The 25,477-nt window shown below is 46.8% G+C and overlaps 1 protein-coding gene and 1 long non-coding RNA gene across 14 annotated transcripts in view; one reads left to right on the top strand and one right to left on the bottom strand.

The window, feature by feature from the left end:
- The window catches only part of LOC112656475 (uncharacterized), a 69,161-nt gene extending 47,590 nt beyond the window's left edge, over positions 1 to 21,571 (bottom strand). Inside the window, exons 1-2 of the long non-coding RNA XR_003134328.3 lie at positions 21,445 to 21,571; positions 688 to 812 (exon numbers count right to left, since the gene is read on the bottom strand). This is a non-coding gene — a long non-coding RNA (uncharacterized LOC112656475). The remainder of the gene's footprint in view (positions 1 to 687; positions 813 to 21,444) is intronic.
- Positions 20,279 to 25,477, top strand: part of METTL21A (methyltransferase 21A, HSPA lysine) — a 69,025-nt gene continuing 63,826 nt past the window's right edge. For 7 of the 13 annotated variants that reach the window (XR_003134327.3, XR_004812640.2, XM_025441865.3 and 4 more), the window contains exons 1-3: positions 21,400 to 21,532; positions 22,109 to 22,299; positions 23,298 to 23,409. Coding sequence is in view for 11 of the 13 variants with exons in the window: in XM_025441865.3 (XP_025297650.1) it covers positions 22,153 to 22,299; positions 23,298 to 23,409 (259 nt within the window). In the remaining 2 variants the exon portion in view is untranslated. Of the gene's footprint in view, positions 20,568 to 21,399; positions 21,533 to 21,616; positions 21,761 to 22,108; positions 22,300 to 23,297; positions 23,460 to 25,477 lie in introns of those variants that run through there. The other 6 variants (XM_025441862.3, XM_025441863.3, XM_049106605.1 and 3 more) reach the window with 5 other exon arrangements.

Genomic DNA, 25,477 nt, shown 5'->3' with positions numbered 1-25,477 from the left:
TAGAAGCTATATCTTACACAATAGGAATAACAGATCTCTAGCTTGTTCCCTTCCTCCCCAACTATAAAGTTGTTGCCAGGAAGTGACTACCTAGCCAGGGACAACACTGGCCAATCTCCTATGTCCAGGTATGCCAAGTGACTTGTTCTTACAGGTTGAACACAAGTGAAAGTGACAGGTGTCGCCCGTGGGGTGGGTGTTTTAAGAAATCTGCATGCTTTCTTTACTCTTCTACCATTTAGGCAGCTTGAAGCAAAGATTCTGATGCCCTAGAAGATGGCAGGAATTCAAGATAGAAGGGTCCAAAAATACCTGGGTCACCAGGAGGAAGAAAGGTGCCTGCTGACCTAGGACAGCATCATTGAGCTGTTAAGTGAGCGTGAAATTAAGTTCCATTGAGTTAAGCCACTGAAATCTGAGGTTTTCTTTCTTATAAAGCTAGAGCCATCTCCTGCCTAATATAGCTTGGTATCCTTTTTAGTATTTGGCTCATTCTGTTTTATACAGCAGGTGCTCAAAAAGTATTTGTTAAATTGAACAGAAAATTCAGAGACAAACATAAAGAAAGATAAATTAGGTTATACTGTTAGGATATAGTTTGAGATATCTGATGACACCAAAATGCTCCTCCAACCTCTCTTAAAAAATATTCCCTGCTCAAGTCATTTGTTTTACATAAGTACTTACACATTGAGATCAGTTGTCACTTTGTTCTTAGCCAAGAGAAAATAAGGATGTTTTGTGAATTGACGGTCATTCTAGTTGAACGTGGGTGCCAAGTTTCTTCTGGTTATATGAGCCAGATGGCATAACTGTGAACAAATAATGGTAAAATGAAAGATAATCCGTTTTGATTGTCAGATTCTTGGGTCAGATTTCCCATTAAGACATAACTAGTGGATAGGGGCCCTTGGCCAATAGCACTTCCGTTCACACTCTAATTAGACTTTCATTGTAAAATAATGATGTTATTATTGATGGCATTATTTCTTAGGTTGTGCTCAGTCATACAAAAGGGAGAAATCTACTAGCTCCAAGCCCCAAATGTCGTCAAGTCAAAACAAGTATGTGTCATCAGCTCTCTGAACCAAACGTCAGGCTATTTCAATATGACTGGATGTTTGGTGGATATTGCATTAAAAACTCAGAGTGTAGGGGATCCCTGGGTGGCTTAGCGGTTTAGCGCCTGCCTTTGGCCCAGGGCACGATCCTGGAATCCCGGGATCGAGTCCCATGTCGGGCTCCCGGCATGGAGCCTGCTTCTCCCTCCTCCTATGTCTCTGCCCCACCCCCCCCACCCCCCCCCCCCCCGTCTATGATAAATAAATAAATAAATCTTAAAAAAAAAAAAAACAACTCAGAGTGTAAAGCTTGAAGAGTAAGAAGATAAGGTAACCAGAAATTTGCTATATCTGCTCTTTTTCTCCACATTCCTAGTATTCAGTATGGTCAAGGGTGAGATCTTTTTTTTTTTTTTTTAAAGGGTGAGATCTTTATCTCATCATGTGTTTTCAAGTATTGTCCAATGTCCTTTCATGTAGCCTGAAGGACTCCCTTGAGTATTTCTTGCAGGGCATGTCAACTAGTGACAATTCTCTCAGGTTTTGTTTATATTTGTTTATTTGAATGTCTTTTAAGAATACATTTTTAAAAAAGATTTATCCATTCATTTTAGAGAGAGAGAATGTGAATGTGCAAATGTGGGTGGGCAGTAGGGGTGGGCAGAGAGGCGAGGGGAAGGACAGAGGGAGAGGGTGAGAGAGAGAATCTTCAGCAGACTTTTTACTGAGCACAGAGCCCAACTTGTGGCTCAATCCCACCCCCCTGAGATCATGATCTGAACCAAAATCAAGAGTCAGACGCTCAACCAACCGAGCCACCCAAGCACCTCTCAAGAATACATTTTTGATGAATAGTTTGCTAGATGTACAATTCTGTTGTTTTTGTTTCAGCACTTTGAATAGGTCATCCCACCAACTACTGGCCTCCACAGCTTCTGGTGAGAAAGTCAGCTGTTAATTCACCATCAATTGTACATGACAGGTCATTTTTCTCTTGCTATTTTCAAGATTCTCTCCTCATCTTTAGCTTTAGACACTCTGTCTCTGTTGTATTTCAGTGTGGATCTCTTTGGGTTGATTGAGTCTGTTGCATTTCTAGGATGTGCAGATTAATCTTTTCCAGGAAATTTGGGAAATTTTGGCCATTATTTCTTCACAGATTTTTTTTTTAAAGATTTTATTTATTTATTCATGAGACTGAGAGAGAGAGAGAGAGAGAGAGAGGGAGGCAGAGACACAGGCAGAGGGAGAAGCAGGCTCCATGCAGGGAGCCTGACGTGGGACTCGATCCTAGGTCTCCAGGATCAGACCTAGGCTGAAGGCAGCTCTAAACCGCTGAGCCACTCGGGCTGCCCTTCTTCACAAATTCTTGCTACCTCTTTTTCTCTCGTCTCCTTATCGACTCTCAATATGCAGATGTTGGTTAATTTCCATTTCCATATTAATTTGTTTCATGCAGGCATAAGTACTCCTAGACATCTATTTCTATAAATAAAGTCGCTAGGTTATGGCAGTGACATTACAAGTTTTGATAGATACTGCTAATTGCTTTCTCAGATGTTTATAACAAGCCACCCCCGCACCAACAATGTCTGGGCAAGCCCATTTCTCTTAGGGACTTTTAATTGATTATGCTGGAGATTCTTTTTAAATATTGGATGAGGTACTTATTTTCAGATTGAGCTGTAGTTCCTTAGATGAGACTTACTGCCCCTCAGAATCTTCCGTCAATGTCGTTGTTACCTGCTCCTCTAGTTCCTCCTAGAATCACCCTCAGAAAACATTCACGAAGTAGGAAGAAATGGTGAGCATATTTCCCAATGTTTTTTTGTTCTATTCTGCTTTGTTTCTCGCTAAAGGAAAGTCTGTTCATTCTAAATGACCTCTGTCTCAAATGATAGGGTGAACTGTGACCCTCCTCTGGGCACTCAAGGCTGTGAGGAGACATATATTTCTGTTTTGTTGTTTTCTTCCACTCAAATTACCTGATGTCTTTTTTTTTTTTTTTAAGTTTATGTATTTAAGTAATCTCTATACCCAACGTGGGACTCAAACTCAGAACTCAGAGATCAAGAGTGGCACCCTCTCCCTACTGACCCAGCCAGGCATCCTTCTAGTGTCTTCTATGATACAATCTATACTGGCTGCATAGGAATTCATAACTGCAGAACAACAACAACCTCATCTTGGTCGTGTTCTTAGTTTCTATTTTTCCCTGTTATAAATAACACTGCAATGATTATTAATAATCTCTAGGAGAGCAGAGCCCTATTTTACTTTTTTGTTGTGTGGCAGCATCTAGCACAGAATCTGCCTCAAAAAGACACCAGGAAGTATGTGTAGAATGAATAAGTGGTTGAATAACAAGCTTTTATGTATTTAAACCTTTATTTCCAAATTTGATTATTTTCTTCAAAAAATACCCAGAGGATAAATTGACGGGTGTGTATTTTTAAAACTCTTCGTCAGTGTTTTCAAATTGCCTACAGAAAATTTCTGCCAATTCACACACCCACTGGGCGTACATGGGAATGCCTATTTTTCCACCTTGGTCAACTATTGACTCTTTAAATCTATGTAATTGATGGTCAAAAATGGGGTATTCCTACTAGTTTTATTTATTTATTATTTATTATTATTATTTTCTTACTAGTTTTAATGTCTTGTAGGACAAGTGATGTTGAACTTTTTAAATATCTTCCACTATTTGCTCCTTTGACCCGCAGAACTCATTACTTTGGGAAGGAGAGCTGGTCTCTCCGAGTCTTGGGGGCCACGGCCTGGGGCGACTCAGGGAATGAAAGGGCTGTCCTGTGACTCACAAGCCACCTGCCTCTCAAGCAATTTCGCAGGTGTCATCCTCACTGGTAAAAAGAAAAGCAGGGAGAGTCCAATTGTACCTTGCTTCTGGCCGGTTGGCCTCTCCATGCACCTTGACCCAGGCAATTTGGGTTTATCTTTTGGATCTTAGGAATTTAGCGGCAGGCTTTTGTCACCACCTCCACTGATTTTTGTCACTCACCTTCCCCTAGGCAGAGAATCTCCAAGCTTTTTGGGTTTTGTCCTCATGTTAGCAAACTGTTTTCAAGCATGTTTTTCCAGTTTACATGTATTAACTAATAAAATCTATGCATGTACTATAACACTGACGTATTAAGTACATATAAATCTCTTACAGGAATCTCAAGATTTTAAAGATTGTATTTATTTATTTGAGAGAGAAAGTGTGCGTGCGTGAGCACATGTGCAAGGGCGGGGAGAGGCAGAGGGAGAAGGAGAGAGAATCCCATGCTGACTTCACCTGAGCCGAAATCCAGAGTCAGGCGCTTAACCGACTGAACCACCCAGGCGCCCCTGAAACTCAAAATTGTAAAGGGTGAGATTAAAGAGATATACATAGCTGGGAGCTTCAACACTCCTTCCTGCTGCTCAGTGATACTGCTGTTTGGACTCTGCACACGGGAGTCCAGGGCTCCAGGGTAGTTGCAGGAAAGTGGACTGTCTCCTTGTCTGAGCAGGTGGGCTGTTCACACATTTCTTGGGGAGCTACACCTCCTCCACCACTGACCAGCTGGCTGTACCAACCAGCACTTTCTATGGGGTGCTGTAGAATGGCACTTTCCACTCTGAAGGGCTGTTCAGTAAAATGAATGCTGTGTCCACACTCTGGGAACTGGGACTGGGAACCTTTCTCGCTCCACCCACTCTCCGCTATCTCACAATCTGTGTCTAATCTGCTCGTTCAAAGATTGCCTTGACATTTGAGTGAAGGCAAGTGAAGCAGGATCCTAGTCAGGACCCACCCTTAGCTGTTATGGTAGATTTTGTGTCACATGATCCAAGTGAGTAAAGAACTCGCTTCACACCATGCTGTGTAAAAATGGAAGGTCTCTGTACAGAGGAACAAAATGATGTAACATCGAACCGATGTAATAAAAGAAGTAACACACAAAAGTTATGAGGGGATTTCTTTTGGGTAAAATGTACCACCAAATGCTTTCAAGGAAATGCTTTTCCCTAAACAAAGAAGAAAACTTCCTCAAAAACATTTTTTTTAAAAGATTTTATTTATTTATTCATGAGAGACACAGAAAGAGAAAGAGGCAGAGACACAAGCAGGCCCCACGCAGGGAGCCCGACGTGGGACTCAATCCCAGGTCTCCAGGATCACACCCTGGGCTGAAGGGGGCACTAAACCGCTGGGCCACCCAGGCTGCCCCCCTCAAATAGATTTGAGTTAAAATCTCTGGTGAAGAGGAAATGAGAAAGTCAGGAGCAGGGCCTCCTGACACCACCTTGAAGGGCTGCGCTGTATTTGAAAGGGCAAGCGTCTCTGGAGCCAGGTAACTGGACTTGAACTAGCTGTGGATCCCACGCCTGCAGTGTGCTAGCAGCGTAACCTCGGACATTGGGATTTTCAGTCTACAGACAGGGGAGAAAAAGAATCCTTTCATCTTAGCAACATCATGAAGTTCACACAAGAGAATGCCCACCAACCATTCTGCATGGGGCAGGTGCTCAATAAATACTTGTTCATTCCTTCCTTATCCCCTTTGGGCCACGGGGATCTTTCATGCCTGCTTATGAAGAGTTGGCTTCTTCTTTCTTTCAGCATTAATGACGTAGATCATCTCTCAAAGAGTTGCCTTAGCTATGCCTTAAATATGCCTTGGATATGAAACTTCTATTTCAAAAGTCTATGCTCCATTTAATCATTTCTAAGTCTGTAATGCAACCAAATGCGTTCATTTCTGATAAAAGTTAGTGGATACAGCCTCAGGTACTTCCATAGTATGACTGGCATCAGAACTGTTTTTGGCATCAGAAGCTGTTTTTCTTTGTTTAATTATAGGCAACTCTAGTGTCCTGCGAATTCACATATACAGCAAAATGCACACTCACACCCACTGGAAAAAAAACCTGTTTTAGGAGAAAGCTTCTCCATCCGGCTCTTTCTGTTCAGCTTTTCTTTGCTCCTTATTCAGTTCTGTAAATACAGGTTTATATTTAGCCCTTTTTTGATTCCCCATATGTTCCTTCTAAAAACATTCCTTATTAAAGGGACTTTCGCTAGTTGATCTCGTGGAGAGCTGCTGAGGGAACATGACCTGTCTAGGTGTGGCTTTAGTCTGTTATGTCTGTAGCATCACAATTAAACCAGGAGTGAAGGAAACCCCTCCGACAAAGTCATGCCCTATAGCTCTCCCTCCTCCCTGGAAAAATTGCTGATGGCTCAGGGTGGTCAAACAGGGTGTGCGTGGAGGCCCATGTCATGCCCCTCTCCCCATCTCTGCTCTGTGGGGAGTGGGGCAGCCAGAGGATGGGCATGCCAGGTCAGGGCATCACAGACCAGAGGTAACCAGCTTACTAGGGAGAGGCCAGGATGCCGATTGGCCTGGGGGCTGGGCAGTTCTCTGCAGGAGGTGAGCCTGGCCACCTCACCATGCCCCCAGCTGTCCTGTTCTCTGGAAACAACGTACAGTCGGCCCAAAGGCCAGGCAGGGAGAGGGGAAGGGTTTCAGAGCCAGTGAGACTGGCCCTGGAATCACTCCACCGGCTCTCTAGAATCAATCACTTGGGGCCTCGGTTTCCTCATCTCTAAAGGGGTTAACATTATGGACTTTGCATGGTTGTGAATGTGCATGGCACTCACTAGTGCTCAATGAACAAGATGATACCTCAACGGCCGGCCCCTGGACTCTACTGCTCCCTGCCCATGCCAGGGCTCGCTCTGGTTTTCCTAAATTTGGCTCCCATGTCATAAAACACATCTTGGATTGCCTTTCAGGTCTTTGTCTTTTTATTGTTGTTTTTGTTTTCTATGCTTTTCATTCCAGTTGATTTACCCCAGTAGATAGTGAGTTCTGCTTCTTTCTTTCTAGAAACTTTCCTTCTTCTTTTTTTTTTTTTTTAGTTTAATTTATTTGACAGGGAGAGCCAGTGCACATAAGGCGTGAGATAGCAGCCAGCAGAGGGAGAGGGAAAAGTAGGGTCCCTGCCCAGCAGGGAGCATGGGGAGGAGGGGGACCCAATGGGGGGCCATGACCCCAGGACCCCAGCAGAAGGCAGATGCTCAACCGGCTGAGCAATGGCAGGTACCCCTAGAAACTTTGTTTCCATGGCTGCCAAAGGTTACCCCATTCACTAACCTTGAGCTAAGGGCCCCTGCACAGAAAAATCACCCCAAGCACAGGAGGGATCTGGTGTTCTTTGCTCAGCTGATTAAAGAACCCTTCCTCCAGCCTTCATCAGCCCCAGCGGCTCTGAGTGCCAGTCCTCCAGGATCGCTCCTCCCCGGGTCCGGGAGTCCCACGACTGTCACGCCAGGCTTCCCTGTTCTTTGACATGCTTTGGGAAGACTAAAGCCTATCATGTGGCTGTGTCCAGCTTCCTCTGAGAGCAGGCCTGCACTCCGCAGCCCCTCTGTGCTGTGAGGAGGACGTGGGAGGCTGGCCCGATCCAAGGCCCCTGGAATCCAGCCGGCTAAGTCTGCTTGGTTTTACCTGCAGCTAGACGCCTTGCCTTCCAACATTTTCTCTCTCGGTAAATAAAGAAGATATATATATTTAATAGATTTATATATATATATAAATGCTAGATAGATGCTAGATATATTTATCTATATCTATTTTTTTAACACTGCTGAGGACATCAAGCCCCATCACACCTTGGGAAGGTGTATTCTACTAGAATTTGTAATGGAATGTCCTACCAGGATGGATGGGTTACTTTGCACCTTTAGGTGAGGAGCAGCTACATAAGCTCAACTGGGACTCCATTGTCCTGCTGCAAGCTGTACTCCTTGAAACACATTATATTGGCATGGAACACACACCGTTTAAAGGAAGAGAAAGACAGAAATCCTGGATTGGTATATCCTGCTCCTAGTCCATCTCTCTGCATCTGACAGTGCTGCTTCCCCCGGCATCGTAAACACAACCAGCTCAAACTCTTGAAGCTTCAGCCACATTAACACCTAATGATCAGGGCACAAATGTAATTTGTATACAAGGTGAATATTTTCCCATACAATTTCCTAGTAAATATCTATCTTTTCAACTTTGGACTTTTGCTGTTCTTCTGGTGTCTGGTCACAAGATGGGCACCTTGATGGAAATACCTTTCTAGCATGAGAAAGGTATCTAGCTTTCTAGCATATATATATATATATATATATATATATATATATATATATATATATATTTTTTTTTTTTTTTTTGCCTTCAGCTTTATTCACTGTCTCACCTCTCAGCTTGTGTAGAACCCAGAGAACAGGAGACATGCTGTTTGCTAGGATGCCCTCAAAGGCCCCGACAGTAGTCCATGAATGAAGCTGGCTAAGGGAAGGGCAGGGGGAGTGGAGGGCCCTCGCACACAGCAGTGGGAAGTAGGTGGAGCCAGCTCAGCTCTAGATCATCGCTCACTCGTGGGAATCTGGGCCCACTGTGGCCAGATATTTCAAAAATTTTTAAAGATAGCCAGAGATCTTTTTTTTTTTTTTTTTATCTAATATCTCTCTACTCATCTAAATGTTGACAATGAAACTAAAAAACAAAACGAAAACAAAAACCACCCAAACCCCATGGTGTGGGACAAACAAAACACATCTGTCGCCCAAAGCTGTCTGAGGCTGCCTGTCTGAGACGGCTGCCTGCACCCTGTCCCGGACCCTCAGGGCTCTGTCCTCCCTGGTCACTTGGGCACGTAATTCTAATTCCATCGTCCTGCCTGGAAAAACCTCCTTAGATCCCATCGAGACACTCAGACTCCAAAGGCCCCGCATCCTCCGAGGAGGGGCACTGCTGTGAGCTATTTTGGAACTGCGAGCAGCATTTCTATTAGCTACTACACCGGCTCCTTTTGATGATCTCTTTTGACCTCAAGTAAAATATATCCACTCTGATAGTCACACACAAATTAATAAGCACTGGCAAAGGAAAGGCAAGTGGTTCCACCCCTTTCTTCAGAATCCTCGGAAGATTGAGTCAACAGCTCCTTAGCTACGGAGGCCCAGCGCCTGGGGGTACCGCTGCACCCCAGGTTGATAAAACACATCCAGAAGATGAAAGCCCTACGCACTCCTGAGCATCGACTCCGAAGCATCTAATAAGTGGAATTGGAGCTTAAAAACTCTCGAAGTAAAGGTGGGTGATAATTTGGCACGATGATTCTGAATTGTGACATTCAGTCGTTCATTCATTCATTCATTCGACGCACTTTGCTCAGCAGTCCCCTGAACTGTCCCACCGCCGTGACTGCCAAAGCCACCAGGCCGCAACGGCTGGAGACTTCTCCCCACGTTGCTGCCTCTGTTGCATTGTTGACGGAGAACACGGGGCTCCCGTGGCTCGCAGCTGGGGGCAGGTGTTAAGTGAAAACTCCAGCTGTTGCCCCATACGTTGCACGTGCCCTCATGTGCACTGGGCAGTTCTGTGTCCCGTGGCAGGGAGGCCCTATGAAAACGTGGACACGGAGAAGCTACGCTTAGGAAAGACGGTGGTGACTGTATGTGAGTGTGTTTCCATGGCACCAGCTGGAGCTTCATTCCTCAGGCTCCTTTTTTTTTTGTTTGTTTGTTTGTTTTTATTTTAGATTTTATTTAAATTCAAGTTAATTAACATACAGTGAGTTATTAGTTTCAGGGGTAGAAGTTAGTGATTCATTACTTGCATATAATACCCAGCGCGCATTACATCACATGCCCTCCTTAATGCCTCACCCAATTACCTCATCACCCCATCCACCTCCCCTCCAGGAATCCTGTTTGTTCCCCATAGTTAAGAGTCTCTTATTGTTTGACTCCCTCTCTGTTTTCATCTTATTTTATTTTCTTTCTTTTTTAAAATTTATTTATAAATTTATTTTTTATTGGTGTTCAATTTGCCACTGGGTGTCATTCCTCAGGCTTCTGGTATATCCTTAAGGCTGTAAGTCTTTGACTCAAAGGCAGGCCCCGGAGCGGGGAGGGGGTTGCGGGGTAGATGCTGTGGAGATGCCTCCCCACAGGCTGCAAGCCCCAGGGGGTGTGGGTCCCCACCCCAAAGGTTGCGGTGCCCCGGGGGGCTTACTCCTCACAGTTGTCTCCTCCACTTCCCCCTTGTTCCAGGCTGGTCTCTGCAAAGTTTCTGGCTTCTGCCTGGAGGCTTCTGCATATTCTGTTCCCCTGCTGGGAAAGCCTCCCTACCTCCCCTAAAGGTAGCTCTTTCCTTCAAATCTTCTAATTTGTGAAGCTTCTGATCTTCTAAATTTCTGTTTAAATGCTACCCCCTTGGCATCCTCTCCTTCCATTCAGAGGAGTTCCAATCAACAACCTGTCGCAGGGTTTCAATTTCAATGGTTTACCACCACCATGGGTTCGGGTTCTTCCTTGCTCACGCCACAATCCAGGGGCTCAGAAATCCAGCTCTTCTGGTCTGTCCACCTCTGAGGGTGTGAGATGGGCAAGAGAGGGCTCTCAGGCAGGGGCCAAATGGCCCCCACTCGAGGCACATGGCCCCAAGTTACCTGGGAGGGGGCTGGGAAAGTAGTCTTCCTTTACAGAGATTATTCCAGTCAATCCTCACAGCAAGCCTCTGAGGTCAGTGGGAAGAGCCTGCTCATTTTACAGAAAGGACTCCGAGGCTGAGATAGAGTCCCCCTCAAGGCCCATCAGCTAAGTGGCAGAGCCGGGATTAGAACACAGGGCGCCAGCCTCCAGGGCCCCCTCGGAACACGAACTCTGTATTGCCTATGTTACTTCCATGTTAAAGATACCAAGAAAATTGATAACATATCAATTGAATATTTTATTCAGTGTTAGAACTCAGAGTTTTACAAGTATTCTTGTTACTTATTCCTTTTTTCTTTTTTTTTAATATTTTATTTATTTATTCATGAGAGACAAAGAGAGAGGCAGAGACACAGGCAGAGAGAGAGAAGCAGGCTCCCTGCAGGGAGCCTGACGCGGGACTCGATCCCAGGTCTCCAGGATCACACCCTGGGCTGTAGGCGGCGCTAAACCGCTGAGCCACTGGGGCTGCCCTTGTTATTTATTCCTTGAATAGCCATAGTTGAGACAAAAAATTCAGTTTTGCTATGAAGGCGTAGCAACTGTTTAGACAGAACGGTTCTCAAAGCCTGGCTTGAAGCTCCTGGGGAGCCCTGAGACCTAGCTACAGAATCCACAGGATCAAAACCGTTTTCATAATAACACTAAGATGTTTGTTATTTGCCTTTTTCACTCTCATTCTCTCAAGAGTGTACCATGGAGTTTCCAGAGACTCCCTACAAATGATGACATCATTGCTGTGATGCTAATGTGTAATCGAAGTATGATTGTGGCCTTAAAACGAATTAACAATTTGTTTTAGGTTTTAAATTCTTGAAACTTAAAATTTCTGATATGATATATATCAGTAGATACAACCCACACAGACGGAAGTTCTTTGGGGTCCTCAATAATTTTAAAGAGTGTAAAAGATCCTGAGACCTTAAAGTGTGAGAAGTGCTACTGGGTTAGAAGTTCAAGGCAATGTGTCTTCTGATCACACTTTAAACTCTAGTGTGTGGTACTTAAGAGTCTCCTTTAAAAGATATCTCTTGGGGATCCCTGGGTGGCTCAGCGGTTTAGCGCTTGCCTTTGGCTCAGGATGTGATCTTGGAGTCCTGGGATTGAGTCCCGCATCGGGCTCCCTGCATGCAGCCTGCTTCTCCCTCTGCCTGTGTTTCTGCCTCTCTCTCTCTGTGTCTCTCATGAATAAATAAATAAAATCTTTAAAAAAAAAAGATATCTCTCAAAAATGCCAATGTCTCCATTTCTTTATCTTTATTTATTTTTAAAAATTTTTTATTTATTTATGATAGTCACACAAAGAGAGAGAGAGAGAGGCAGAGACACAGGCAGAGGGAGAAGGAGGCTCCATGCACCGGGAGCCCGACGTGGGATTTGATCCCGGGTCCCCAGGATCGCGCCCTGGGCCAAAGGCAGGTGCCAAACCGCTGCGCCACCCAGGGATCCCCATTTCTTTATCTTTAAAATGAAGTTATAGCACAATTATAAAACTAATCTATATTACAACATTAAATAAAGATTTACCTAAAAACATTGACAAGAGTAGCTTGGGTTAGAACCAGGAATTCTAAAAACAAAACAAAACAAAAAAACTAAGAGAAGAACATTAACAAGAAATTTAAAGAAATTTCCTCAATTTTCTGTTCCTTTTTTCACCTCCGTTCTTTCTTAAGAATAGTAGGAAACTGTGTCCAATTTGCTTTTAGCACAACGTTCCACCCATGAAGACTTCTACTATTTGGAGATTAGTAGTCTAATCAATTTGCCTTGGCCGCAGGTAATGAAAAAATCACTACAGGTGAAATTTCATGGTAACAAAATTCATTTTAACTGCATAGTGTATAAATAGCGCTTGGATCTTGGGTGATGGCGGTGGGTTTTCTCATGCTGCTGCTGTTATGGTAAATCTCAGTTTACATAAATCAAACAGCCACTCCCTTCCAGCTAGCTGTAGTGGCTATACAGTGCCCCCATCGCTTGATATTTATAATCCATTTTACCTTCACAGAGAGGGTTAGCCATGTGGGCAGAACATTCGCCGCAAGAGAGTACAATGTGAGAGTAACTTGATATTTATAATCCCCGTTACTTTAATAGAAGGCAAGCTGTATGAGCAGAGTAGTCCATCGACAGGATGACAGGTAAGACCTGCCTAAGTGCACAATGATGTTTGATTTACGGCTTAATAACAGTGGATTTATTTAAAGTATTCTAATTTTTGGAAATTTTAAGATTCTAAATGGGAAATTTTTTAAAAAGTAAATAATAGATGGTCTTATTAAGAGATTACAGCAGCCCGGGTGGCTCAGCAGTTTAGCGCCGCCTTTGGCCCAGGGCATGATCCTAGAGACCTGGGATCGAGTCCCATGTCAGGCTCCCTGCATGGAGCCTGCTTCTCCCTCTGCCTGTGTCTCTGCCTCTCTCTGTCTCTCTCTTGGTATCTCAGGAATAAATAAAATCTTTAAAAAAACAGATTACTACATGCAGGTGTTACATGTGGCGACTGACATGTTTTAGCTCATTGACCATCTCCTCCTCCAAACAGTCTAATGATGTCGGCATTACTATTAATCTACTTTTACAAAAGGAAGGCCATAGATCTTTGCAGGATTTAAACTCAGACACTATAGTTCAATAACCCATGCTCTCAACCACTATCTTATACCACCTTCCACTATAAAATTGTGAATTTTAGTCAGATCTGTAGTTAACAAAAGTATTTTCTTTCTTTCTTTCTTTTTTTTTTTTTGTTCAGAGAGAGTGAGAGCACGAGCAGGGGGGAAAGTTAGAGGGAGAGATGGAAACAGGGAGAAAAGGAGAGAGGGGAGACAGAGAGACAGGTAGACCTAGAGGAAGACTCCCCACTGAGAAGGGAGCCCTAAATGGGATTCCATCCCAGGACCCTAAGTTTATCACTTGAAGCAAAATCAAGTCTGAGCCACTCGGTGGCTCGGAGGTGGTACTTTTGGGATGGGAAGGGGCCACCTCTTCGTCCTAGAATCAGCAGAAAGATGTCGATGGAGATCGTGCTTCCATTCCACCATATTATCAAGGTCTGTGCTAACTCAGGTCATCTGCTGACCATGTGTGGAGAGGAGACTTTTGTCTTTCTTTCTTTCTTTTTTTAAGATTTTATTTATTTATTAGAGACAGAGAGAGATAGAGAGAGAGAGAGAGAGAGGCAGAGACACAGGCAGAGGGAGAAGCAGGCTCCATGCAGGGAGCCTGACGCAGGACTCGATCCCAGGTCTCCAGGATCACGCCTGGGCTGGAGGCGGCGCTAAATCGCTGAGCCACCGGGGCTGCTCGACGTTTTGTCTTTCAAACACATGTTCATCTGTCAGGATCATATTTGTTGTTTGGCAAATAGGACAGTAAGCCAGCTATCCCTGAATTATATGCCAGGACCTTATAGAATGTTAATATTCTGTGTACTTTTTCTTCCTAAAAACAACAGAAAACACACCACTCATCCGGACTCCTGATTCCCAGTTGTGTGCATAGGGCACTGAAACCAGCTTAAGCAAGAAAAGGAAATGTGTTCTCGGGTTACACTGGTGTCCGAGAAGCCAGGTGCAGCCAGGAAAGGCTGTGGGCAGGGGAGTCCCAGCCGCTCCCTAGGACCAGCTTCTCCGAGGCTCTCCCCGTGCACACTGGGGATGGCTCACGCTGGTGCGACTTTACATCTCCTTTGCTCCAGGGACCAACCCAGACTGAATGTGTCAAGACTGTTTTGCTTCTGGAGGGGACAAAGAAAGCAGTTCGACCTGGCATAAGCTAATTAGGGAATTTGACGGCCCAAATAACTGAAAATTCTTGGCCAGCTGGATCCAGGGGGTCACAGGGCACATAAGAGGCAGCCTCTCCCGCTTCTAGCACCTCCACTGGCTCCATTCTTGCTGGCTCAGCCTTCCTGGGACCAGATGGCCAACAGGACCTCCAGACTTACATCCTTTGCCAACACTCTGCTTTTCTGAGTCCCAGCAAGTCTCGGGAAGGGCTGCAGGTAAAGCCAGCTTTGGGCACATGCCCGCTTCTGGACCACCTGTGGGCAGATGGGAGGAAATGCTCATTGCTAGGCCTGGAGCCCGGGCCAAAGTCGGCCCTACCCCAAACACAACAGCAGTAAGAGCAAATGCTACATGAAGTTGACTGTTGGTGTAGTTTCAGGTACTTTAGATAAATTAAATTGTTTTTAACTTAAGCTTCTTACTTTCTTAATCTGATAATGTTGATTACATTATCAGGTGATGTAATCAGGTGCTGATTGCACCTTGTCCCCTTTACAGGTGGGGAAATCAAGGTGCACGTGAATGTGTCTCGGTTAAGGCCTCAGAGTTATAACCTGCAAGAGCTGGGATTTGACCTAAACTCTCAGGCCCCAAAAGCTGCGCTCTTGACCACTAGTGGAAGGGATGTGCCACCAGCGAAATGGGACATGGATGCTGGGCTAATAACAATAAGAACAGATGTCCAATAGCCGCTCTGAATTCTTCTCTGTGGAGAGAATTACGTACCCAGCCTGGGTTGGGTATCCACCCTGGCCCAGGGTGGGATCATGTTGTTCCAAAGTGGCTGCTTCTACTGTGATCTAGTGCAGGGACAAGGTCCAAAAACAGGAGGGACAAAGGAATAACCACCCTTCCACTGTTATTCCCTGGGGAGGTGGTTGGGGAAAGGCAATGTAATCATGGGGATAAAAATAAAAAGCTATCAGCCATAGGCCCCTGGGTGTACTTATGTATATTTTATCCCATCCTAAGTTCTGCTTCCCACAGGGGCTGTGTGCGCATGGAGAGACGGTTCGACAGTGCGCAGGTGTGCAGGGAGCCCACTGGGCTGCAAGAGATGCCCGAGGACGTTCCCTTATTAGCTGTCTGGGAGAGGATCAAGAAAAAGCCCAGTTCCCCTTGCTATTAGGAAAAATCATTTTTAGATTATTATATTACGGTTGAACTGCACTTTGAAATTTGGATAATGCAGAAATGGAATCTTTTTTTTTTTTTTTTTGCATATTCCCAGCAAGACTGTTGGCAGGAGAACTGTCTTCAAGTATTAGACTCCCAGTTGGATGAAGGCTGGTCAGCAGTCTCAGCGGACAGTGACACGGGGGTCCAGGCGTCATCAAGAGACAGGCCGAGCTCCAAGTAAGGACCTACTGGACTGCAACGCTAAACTAAGCCACCCCCTAAAGATTTCTCCCCGATGCTTGACAGTTCCATCTCTTTCAAACCTGTGTTCTGTCGCTTCTGCTGAGTTATGCTGTCGTGACAACCCCAAATCTCGATGGTCCTCTCAACGGAGGCTTATTTCTCACTCGCGTTTCCAGGCTGCACAGGGGACCTGGTTAGGGAGCGCCCCACTCTGAGATAGGCAGTTCTTGAGCAGCGGGGAAAGCCACGACACAGCTGTGCAAGGCACCCCACGCTCCTGCTCGGAGGCGGCGAATATGTCCAAACAGGTCACGCAGCCAAGCCCGATCCTGTCCTGGCCCTGGAGAGGTATCACTTCCTCCAGGAAGGACACCGAGGACAGGCCTGTTGAAGATGGACTGGATATTTATTTATTTATTCATTTAAGATTTTATTTATTTATTCATGAGAGACACAGAGAGAGAGAGAGAGAGAGGCAGAAGCAGGCTCCATGCAGGGAGCCTGATGTTGGGACTCGATCCCAGGTCTCCAGGATCAGGCCCTGGGCCGTAAGCGGCGCTAAACCGCTGGGCCACCCGGGCTGCCCTGGACTGGATATTTAAAATAATGTCATCTACGACATACCCAATATTTTTTGAGGATTAAACATTTATTTTCAAGCAGTTACAGAAAACCACTGGCTGTTTTGGTCCATTTTTATGAAAACAGAGCTCCAGGGGCATCTGGGTGGCTCAGTGGTTGCGTGTCTACCTTTGGCTCAGGTCGTGATCCTGGGATTCTGGGATTGAGTCCCACATCAGGTTCCCCATGGGAAGCCTGCTTCTCTCTCTGCCTGTGTCTCCCTCTGCCTCTCTCTCTGTGTCTCTCATGAATAAATAAATGAAATCTTAAAAAAAGAAAAAGAAAACAGTGCTCACGTCATGTCTATACTGCTATACAGGCTGAATACGCCCTAAGTGTTCTTTCTGCTGCTTTCTGAGCCAGCTGGCACCAATGAGACCATTGGTAGGGCTACTGGACATACCGAAAAAAAGAGAACAAAAACTTTCTAGATGAAATGTAAGTAAATATACGAGGCAAACGTCCTGTGTTAGCGGAGTGCTGGAGAGGTTGGGAAGGTTTTGTTTTGTAAAGTCGATGCCAGATTTCAGCAAAAACAATGGAGAATAGAGAGGAGGAGGGGGAGGGGCCGGGACCTTTGTGCCAGGCTTGAGGCTGAGGAGCCCGGGATCTGGGGAGCTTTAGGCATTACTCAAGGTCATCCCAATTAAAGTGTCAGAGGCAGAATTTATATTTTCATGGTTCCTCTGGCCCCAAAGTCTGTCCTTTTTCTTGTGCCCAGTCTTGGCTCCCCAGAGGAAAGGGAGGAAGAAAGATAAGAAGAAAATGGGAAGAGAGGAAGGATGAGAGGCAGTAGCAGCAAAGATGCAGAGGAGGTAAGAGAGAAAGGAGACCCTGGAAGAGAGAAAAGGAGGAGAGAAGGAAGGCCAGACTAGGAAAAATAATATTGAAGGAAAAGAATGAAGTTGGGGGACTGCCCCTACCCAACTTCAGACTTACTATAAACTGTAATAATCCAGGCAGTGTAGTACTGGTGAGAGGACAGACAAACGGATCAGTGGGTAGCCCACAGATACATCCACATAAATATAGTCAACTGATCTTGGACAAAGTGGCAAAGGCAACACAATGGAGAAAAGATAGTCTTTTTAAAAAATGGTGCTGGAACAACCGGACGTCCACATGCAAAAACATGAATCTAGACACAGACCTTACACCCTTCACAAAATGAACTGGAAATGACTACAGACCCAAATTACAATGCAAAGCAATAAAACTCCTATACAGTAATATAGTGGAAAATGCAGATGACCTCGTGTTTGGCAATGACTTCTTTGATGTGATGCCAAAGGCAATATCCATGAAAGAAAGAATTGATAATGTGGACTTCATTACAATAAAAATTTTCTGCTCTGCAAAAAAACACTGTCAAGAGAAGGAAAAGACCAGACACAGACTTGGAGAAAATATCTGCAAAAGAGCTATCTGATAGAGGACTGTTACCCAAAATATACAAAGAACACTCAACAATAAGGGGTGCCTGGGTGTCTCAGGCAGTTAAGCATCTGGCTCTTGATTTCAGCTCAGGTCACGATCTCAGGATCCTGAATCTTTAAAAAAAAAAAAAAAAAAAGCAAAACTCAGCAATAAGAAAATAATCAGATTAAAAATGAGGCAAACCACAAGCACATGTAAAGATGCCCAGGGTCACTATTCATAAGGGAAATGCAAATCAAAACCATAATGAGATATCACCTCGCATTTGTTAGAGCAGCAACTATCAAAAAGACAAGAGATAACAAGTGTTGGAGAGGATGTGGAGAAAAGGGGACACTATTGCACTGTTGGTGGAAATAAAATTCAGTATAGCCACTATGGAAATCAGTATGAACAGTATGGAGGTTCCTCAAAATATCAAACATAGAGCTACTGTATGATCCAGTAATCTCACTTCTGGGTTTATATCTGAAGGAAGTGAAACCATCTAGAAAAGATACTTAAATCCTCATGTTCATTGACTGCAGCATTATTTACAACGTCTAACACATGGAAACAACCTATGTTCTATTGACAGATGAATGATAAAGAAAATGTGGTGTGATATACCTCACATAATATATATCATATAAGATACATTATATGTATACAAATATATATTGGAATATTAGCCATAAAGAAAAGGCAATCTTGCTATTGGCAACAACATGGTTGGATGCTGAGGGCCCTATACTAAGTGAAAGAAGCTAGACAAATACTGTATGGTCTTTTTTATTTTTTTTTAATTTTTATTTATTTGTGATAGTCACAGAGAGAGAGAGAGGCAGAGACACAGGCAGAGGGAGAAGTAGGCTCCATGCACTGGGAGCCCGACGTGGGATTCGATCCCAGGTCTCCAGGATCACACCCTGGGCCAAAGGCAGGCGCCAAACCGCTGCGCCACCCAGGGATCCCTGTATGGTCTTACTCCTACGTGGAACCTTTCTCTATTTTTTTTAGAGAGAGAGCATGAACACATAAACAAGAGAGGGGGGAAAGGTGGAGAGGGAGAGAGAATCTTAAACAGGCTCCACACCCACCATGGAGCATGACACGGGGCCCGGTCCCACGTCCCTGAGATCAGGACTTGAGCTGAAACCAAGAGCTGGATGCTTAACTGGCTGAGCCACCGAGATGCCCCTATGTGGGATCTATTTTTTAAAATAGCCAAATTCATAGAAACAGGTTAGAATGGTGGTTGCCAGGGGCAGGGGGTAGGGGAATGAGGAGATGCTGGTTAGAGGGTACCAACTTACAGTTATAAGATGAGTAAGTTCTAGGAATCTAATATTCAGCATGGTGATTATAGTTAATAATACTGTAGCCTATACTTAATAGTTGTTAAGAGAGTGGATTTTAAATGTTCTCACTACACACGTGCACAAAGTAATAATTATGTGAGATGATGGATGTGTTAACTAACCTTATTATAATAATGGTTTTGCAGTATATACACGTATCAGATCATCACACTTTATACCTTAAACTTAAATATGTCAATTATATCTCAATAAAGCTGGAAAATAAAATAGGACCAAAAAAGTAGGCCAAAGACTCCACAGGCACTTCATTAAAGAAGATCCACAGATGGCAAACAAGCATATGAAGATGTTCCACATCACATGTCACTAGGGAATTGCAAATTAAAACAACTAGTACACACCTACCAGAGTGGCTAAAATTCAAAACACAACATCGAATACTGACAAGGACATGGAGCAACGGAAACTCTCATTCATTACTAGTGGGAACACAAAATGGTACAGCCACTTTGGAAGAGAGTCTAGTAGTTTCTTATAAAACTCAACATACTTTCACCATAAAATTCAGTAATCACACTCTTTGGTATGGACCAGAGGAACTGCGTAAAAAGATTAGCGGTTGCCAGGGGTTATGGTAGAGGGAGGGAGATCCACAGGTGGAGCGCAGGGGATGTTTAGGGAAATGACACTTCTCTATATGACGCTATGATGGTGGATATTTGCCATTACAGATTTGTCCAAACTCATAAATAAAATGCTCAAGACCAAGGATGAGCCCCCCAAATAACCTATGGTCTCTGGGTGATAATGCTGTGTTCAAAGTAGGTTCATCAATTGTAACAAATGTGCCACTCTGGTGGGGGGGGTGCTGATAATGGGGGGGGGAGGCTAAGCCTGTGCTGGTGCAGGGAGTGTATGGGAAATCTCTGTCTCTTCTCAACAATTTTGCTCTGAACTTAAAACTGCACTAAAAAATAAATCCTATTACATACAATCTTAAAAATTAAAATAAACAAGCTGAGCAAAGACAAAAAGTTAGCCAAAGGCCTTCTTCACTGCTGATCCCTTCCAAGTCTCCTCTTCCGCTGGAAGGTTAAAGAAAAGTGGGGAGAGGCTCGCAGGCCCCCTGCAGGAGGGGGGAGGCCAGAGAGCGGCGGTTTAGGTTTGGCCTGAGGCTCCTGCAGCAGGTCGCACGGGAGGCACCGGGAAGGGCCCACGCTCGGTCGCCCGGCAGCAGTAGAGACGTCCCCGCGGCAGAGCCCAGGCGGGGCAGGTGGCGGGCGCCGCGGTCCTGCTCAGGCGCGGGGACGCGGAAAACCCCCGGGACGAGCGGCGGCAGGTGGGGCGGGGGGGGGGGGGGGGTGGCGCACAGCGGGAAGAAAGGGAGGACGGAGGCAGCTTGGGTCGGTGACTGTCGCGTCCGGCACCGAGGTCCCTGGGGCAGGTGCGCCCACCGCCGGCCCTGGGAGGAGGGGGACCAGGGAGGAGGGAGAGCGGAGCCCGGGGAGGAGGGGGACCGGGACCGGGGAGGAGGGGGAGCGGGGCCCGGGGAGGAGGGGACGCGGGACCCTGGGAGGAGGGGGACCCGGGAGGAGGAGGGGGAGCGGGGCCCGGGGAGGAGGAGGGGGAGCGGGGCCCGGGGAGGAGGGGGACCGGGACCCCGGGAGGAGGGGGAGCGGGGCCCGGGGAGGAGGAGGGGGAGCGGGGCCCGGGGAGGAGGGGACGCGGGACCCTGGGAGGAGGGGGCCCGGGGAGGAGGAGGGGGAGCGGGGCCCGGGGAGGAGGGGGAGAGCGGGGCCCGGGGAGGAGGGAGACCGGGGTCCCGGGAGGAGGGGACGCGGGTCCGGGGAGGATGAGGAGGCGCGGGTCCGGGGAGGAGGGGCGCGGGGCCAGTCGCGCGCGGACTCCGAGTTCGCGCTCTGGACGACAGGGGCTTTGTCACTTCTCCTCTGTTGCCACCAAGCGGCGACGCCAGCGCCTCGGACGCGGAGGGCCGAGGACCCAGCACGGGGCAAGGCGAGGACGGAGGGGCGGCCGCGCACTCCTCGGAGCCCACTCGGTCCGCGGGCGACGGGCGACCCTCCGCGCTCGGGCCGGGCGGACGCTCCCCGTCGGCAAAGCCCGAGAGAAGCGCGCGGAGCCGCCGGGCCCCGGCCGGGGAGAGCCCGAGCCGCGCGCGCCCCCAGCCGGCCGAGGCCTCCCTGCCTCCCGGCCTCCCGCCCTCCCCGCCCTCGGAGACCGGCCGGGCCTCGGGGCTCGCACACCTCGGGCCGCGGAGGGAGGGAGGCGGGCCGGACCCCTCGGGCGCGCGCCCAGCTCACCTGCAGGCGGGGCCGGAAGCGTGTCTGCGGCCCGGAGGCGCTCGGGGCGGGCGGAGCGAGGCGCGCGGCGCGGGGCGGCTCCGGAGCGGTGAGTGGAGGCCGGGGGCCCAGCTCGGGCTCGGCCGCTGTGCCCGCAGGGCCTGGGGGGCGGCCTGGGCGCGGCCGGGGACCCCCCCGTTCCCGGAGCTCTGGGGCCCGCGCGAGGGGGTCGCGGACGGGCGGGCTCGGGGCTCGGGGCTCGGGGCTCGGGGCTCGCACTTCCAGCCGGGGCGACCCGGGGCTGCGCGCAAACCGTTAACACCCGGTCCAAGTGCAGGTTCGGGCTCGTGGCCGTCGCTGTGGGGGACTTCAGAGCCGGCGGGGGGCGACCCAAGCTGCGGCCCGCGGCTAGAGCTCCCGCGCGTGCCCGCGTCCCCGCCCTGGGCCGCCGCTCCGGGCCCCCTGCAGCCGCGGTGCGCCCGCGGGGTCGTGGGCCCAGAGCCGACTCCGTGGCCGGGCTGCGGAACCGGGCGCCCCTCCCAGAAGGGGAAGGGCCTCGCGAGGGACTTAGCAAGCCCCCCCCCCCCCCTCTGTTGTCTTCTTTTGAACTTGTGAAAAATGGCCTTAAAAAGCATTTGGAGCTACTTAAGAGAGAATGCTTTTTTTATTTTCTCCCCCTGGCCAGAGCCTCAAGAGCTTTGAGGGTGCAGAGAGCTGAGTGCCTGCGAAATGGCCCTGGTGCCCTATGAGGACACCGCGGGAGTGGGGTTGCAGAAATTCCACAAGCCTCTTGCCACCTTCTCCTTTGCGAACCACACGATCCAGATCCGGCAGGACTGGAGGCAGCTGGGAGTCGCAGCAGTGGTTTGGGACGCGGTAAGTACAGCCACTGGGCCTCTGAAGACAACCACAATTCATTGTAAGAATGGTCTTTATTATAATTTTATTATTTTTATTTATTTTTATTTTTTTATGATTTTATTTATTTATTCATGAGAGACAGAGAGAGAGTGGCAGAGACACAGGCAGAGGGAGAAGTAGGCTCCACACAGGGACTCGATCCCGGGACTCCAGGATCACACCCTGGGCTGGAGGCAGCGCTAAACCACTGAACCATCCGGGCTGCCTTTTATTTTATTTATTTTATTATTTTTATTTTATTTTATTTTATTTTATTTTATTTTATTTTATTTTATTTTTTAATTTAATTTAATTTAATTTATTTTATGTTTTATTTATTTTTATTTATTTTTATTTTATATTTTATTTTATATTTTATTATTTTATTTTATTATTTTATTATTATTTTATTTTATTTTATTATTTTGTTTTATTTTATTTTATTTTATTTTATTTTATTTTATTTTATTGTTTAATTTTTTTTATTTATTCATGAGAGGGGCAGAGACACAGGCAGAGGGAGAAGCGGGCTCCATGCAGGGAGCCCGACGTGGGACTCGATTCCAGGACTCCAGGATCAGGCCCTGGCCTGAAGGCGGTACTAAACCGCTGAGCCACCTGGGCTGCCCAATTATTATTATTTTTAATAACAGGTTTATTGAGATATAATTCATATACCAAACAGCAAGAAATTAAAGGTGCCAGATGGAGCAGGACGCTATGCTGTGTGGGCAGTGTCCGTGACTCCTGCGGTCCCCAGGAGGGACCTGGTGGGGCGAGGCTGCGGTGTCTGTGCCCCCTCTAGGGGGTCACCCACCAGCAGCTGCTGAGTTTCTGCACATCACTAAACTGGGCCTGGAACCATGCAGGGTGAGGGGGGCGTGTGATGTCCCCCGCTAGTGGGAAGCTGCCCGAAACCCTTGGGCTCCTAAAGCACTTGTTGACTTGGATCGTCCCGCTGTGTTTTGACTCAGGCTGTGGTTCTTTCCACGTACCTGGAGATGGGAGCTGTGGAGCTCAGGGGCTGCTCTGCGGTGGAGCTGGGTGCCGGCACCGGGCTGGTGGGCATAGTGGCTGCCCTGCTGGGTGAGTGCTGTACCCTGGCTCACTCCTTTGTGAGCAGAACTCATTGCGAGGTGTGTTTGCTTATTTCCTTGACACAGACCCCTGTCCGTTTTCCCCTTACTGGATTTTCTGTGTCATGTGCTTCTGAGTCAACCGCTATTGCCCCTAACTCCAGTAAGTCTGATTTCTGTGCTCTTGCTCTCATCCTTTTATACTTCTCATGAGGGATCGCTTTGCTCTCTTCAGCTTTTCTTTTTTTTTTTTAAGTGTTGTTTTGTTCTTTAAGCAAACACATTTATTTATTTGGGCAATTATTATTTTATAAAAAAGATTTTATTTCTTTATTAGAGAGAAAACACGAGTGGGGTAAGGGGCAGAGGGAGAAGCTGACTCCACACTGAACAGGGAGCCCCACACTGGGCTCCATTCCCAGGACTCCAGGATCGTGACCTGAGCCCAAGGCAGATGGCTTAATCCACGGAGCCACCCAAGTGCCCCTTATTTGGGCAAGTAGGATTGCAGTTCAGGAGACAGGTTGTCTGAATTGGGTTCCTGCCCCCTTCAGTGTTATGCCAATAGTATGATTTGAAGGCAACTTTCTTTTTTTTTTTTTTTTTTTTTTAATTTTTATTTATTTATGATAGTCACACACACAGAAAGAGAGGCAGAGACACAGGCAGAGGGAGAAGCAGGCTCCATGCACCGGGAGCCCAATGTGGGATTCGATCCCGGATTTCCAGAATCATGCCCTGGGCCAAAGGCAGGCGCTAAACCACTGCGCCACCCAGGGATCCCTGAAGGCAACTTTCAGCTCAAAGACAATTGTCACATTCATACACATAGTTTTTTGTAGTTTAGGGGCCTTTCCATACTCTGTTAACCTGTTAGGCGAGTAGAGCAGATTTTCCCATTCCTATAGTGTCCTTGCTGAGGAAACTTTGCTGGTTTTTCTCTTCTAAGAAGGGTCAGCCCTACTATAGTTTGTACTGATATATTTAAAAATTGTATTCACAGTATGCAGTTCTGATGATATCAAGGTTTGTCATTTTTTGTTTGCTATACAGACATTAACTTAGGCCTAGAGCACTTTTAAGCTTTGTTTTGTTTTTAAGATTTCATTTACTTATTTGAGAGAGAGTGTGAGCAGGGGAAAGAGGCAGAGGGAAAGGGAGATGGAGAAGCATACAATGTGAGCAGGGAGCCCAATGACCCTGAGATCGCAACCTGAGCCGAAGGCAGACGCTCAACCGACTATGCCACTCAGGCGCCCTTAAGTTTTTTTATTTTATTATTCATTGTTGACTCCTTTCTACAGCTTTTGACTCCTGCAGTTCAAACCAGCTTGTAAGATGCAATATATAACATTCATCACTTCAGTATTGTCACCCAGGGCTCTTGTTAAAATGTGGTTTCAGCTTCTGTAGGTCTGGGGTCGGGCCCTGTTTCTAACAAGCTCCCAGGAGATGATGATGCCGACTCTGTTGGTACTCAGACCCCACTTTGGTGGTGAAGAGATAGAATTCCATTATATTACAGGTACTCGAGGACCCACGAAAGCCCCCCCCCCCCCATTGTGTCCTCTTTCTGGTAACTTCTTTCTTTTTTCAGAATTCCTTCCTCTGTTTAGATCCTTGCTTTCCCAAATGTGATGGGGAGCATGGACAGGGTGGTGGTTAGCAGTATATGTAAATGGGCCTGGGTTTCCGCCTAACATCGCAGCACTTGCAGGCAGCAATGAGGCCCTTTCTCATACACTACCTTTGTTATAATATCCCCATGAGTGTCAGCTATTATTTTTAACTTTTCTTTTTTTTTTTAAAAAAAAAGATTTTATTTATTTATTCATAAGAGACAGAGAAAGAGAGAGAGGCAGAGACACAGGCAGAGGGAGAAGCAGGCTCCACGCAGGGAGCCCGCTGAGGGAATCAATCCCGAGACCCCAGGATCACACCCTGAGCCGAAGGCAGGTGCTAAACTGCTAAGCCACCCAGGGATCCCCCTATTTTTAACTTTTCATTTTACCAATGAAACTGGGGTTCTGGGAGGTTAAGCCCCTTTGTGAAGTCCTGGTCAGTGGAGACCTGAGAGT

Source organism: Canis lupus, chromosome 37, assembly GCF_003254725.2.
Source record: "Canis lupus dingo isolate Sandy chromosome 37, ASM325472v2, whole genome shotgun sequence".
NCBI classification, from domain to species: Eukaryota; Metazoa; Chordata; class Mammalia; order Carnivora; family Canidae; genus Canis; species Canis lupus.
This window is presented reverse-complemented; position numbering and strand designations above follow the sequence as displayed.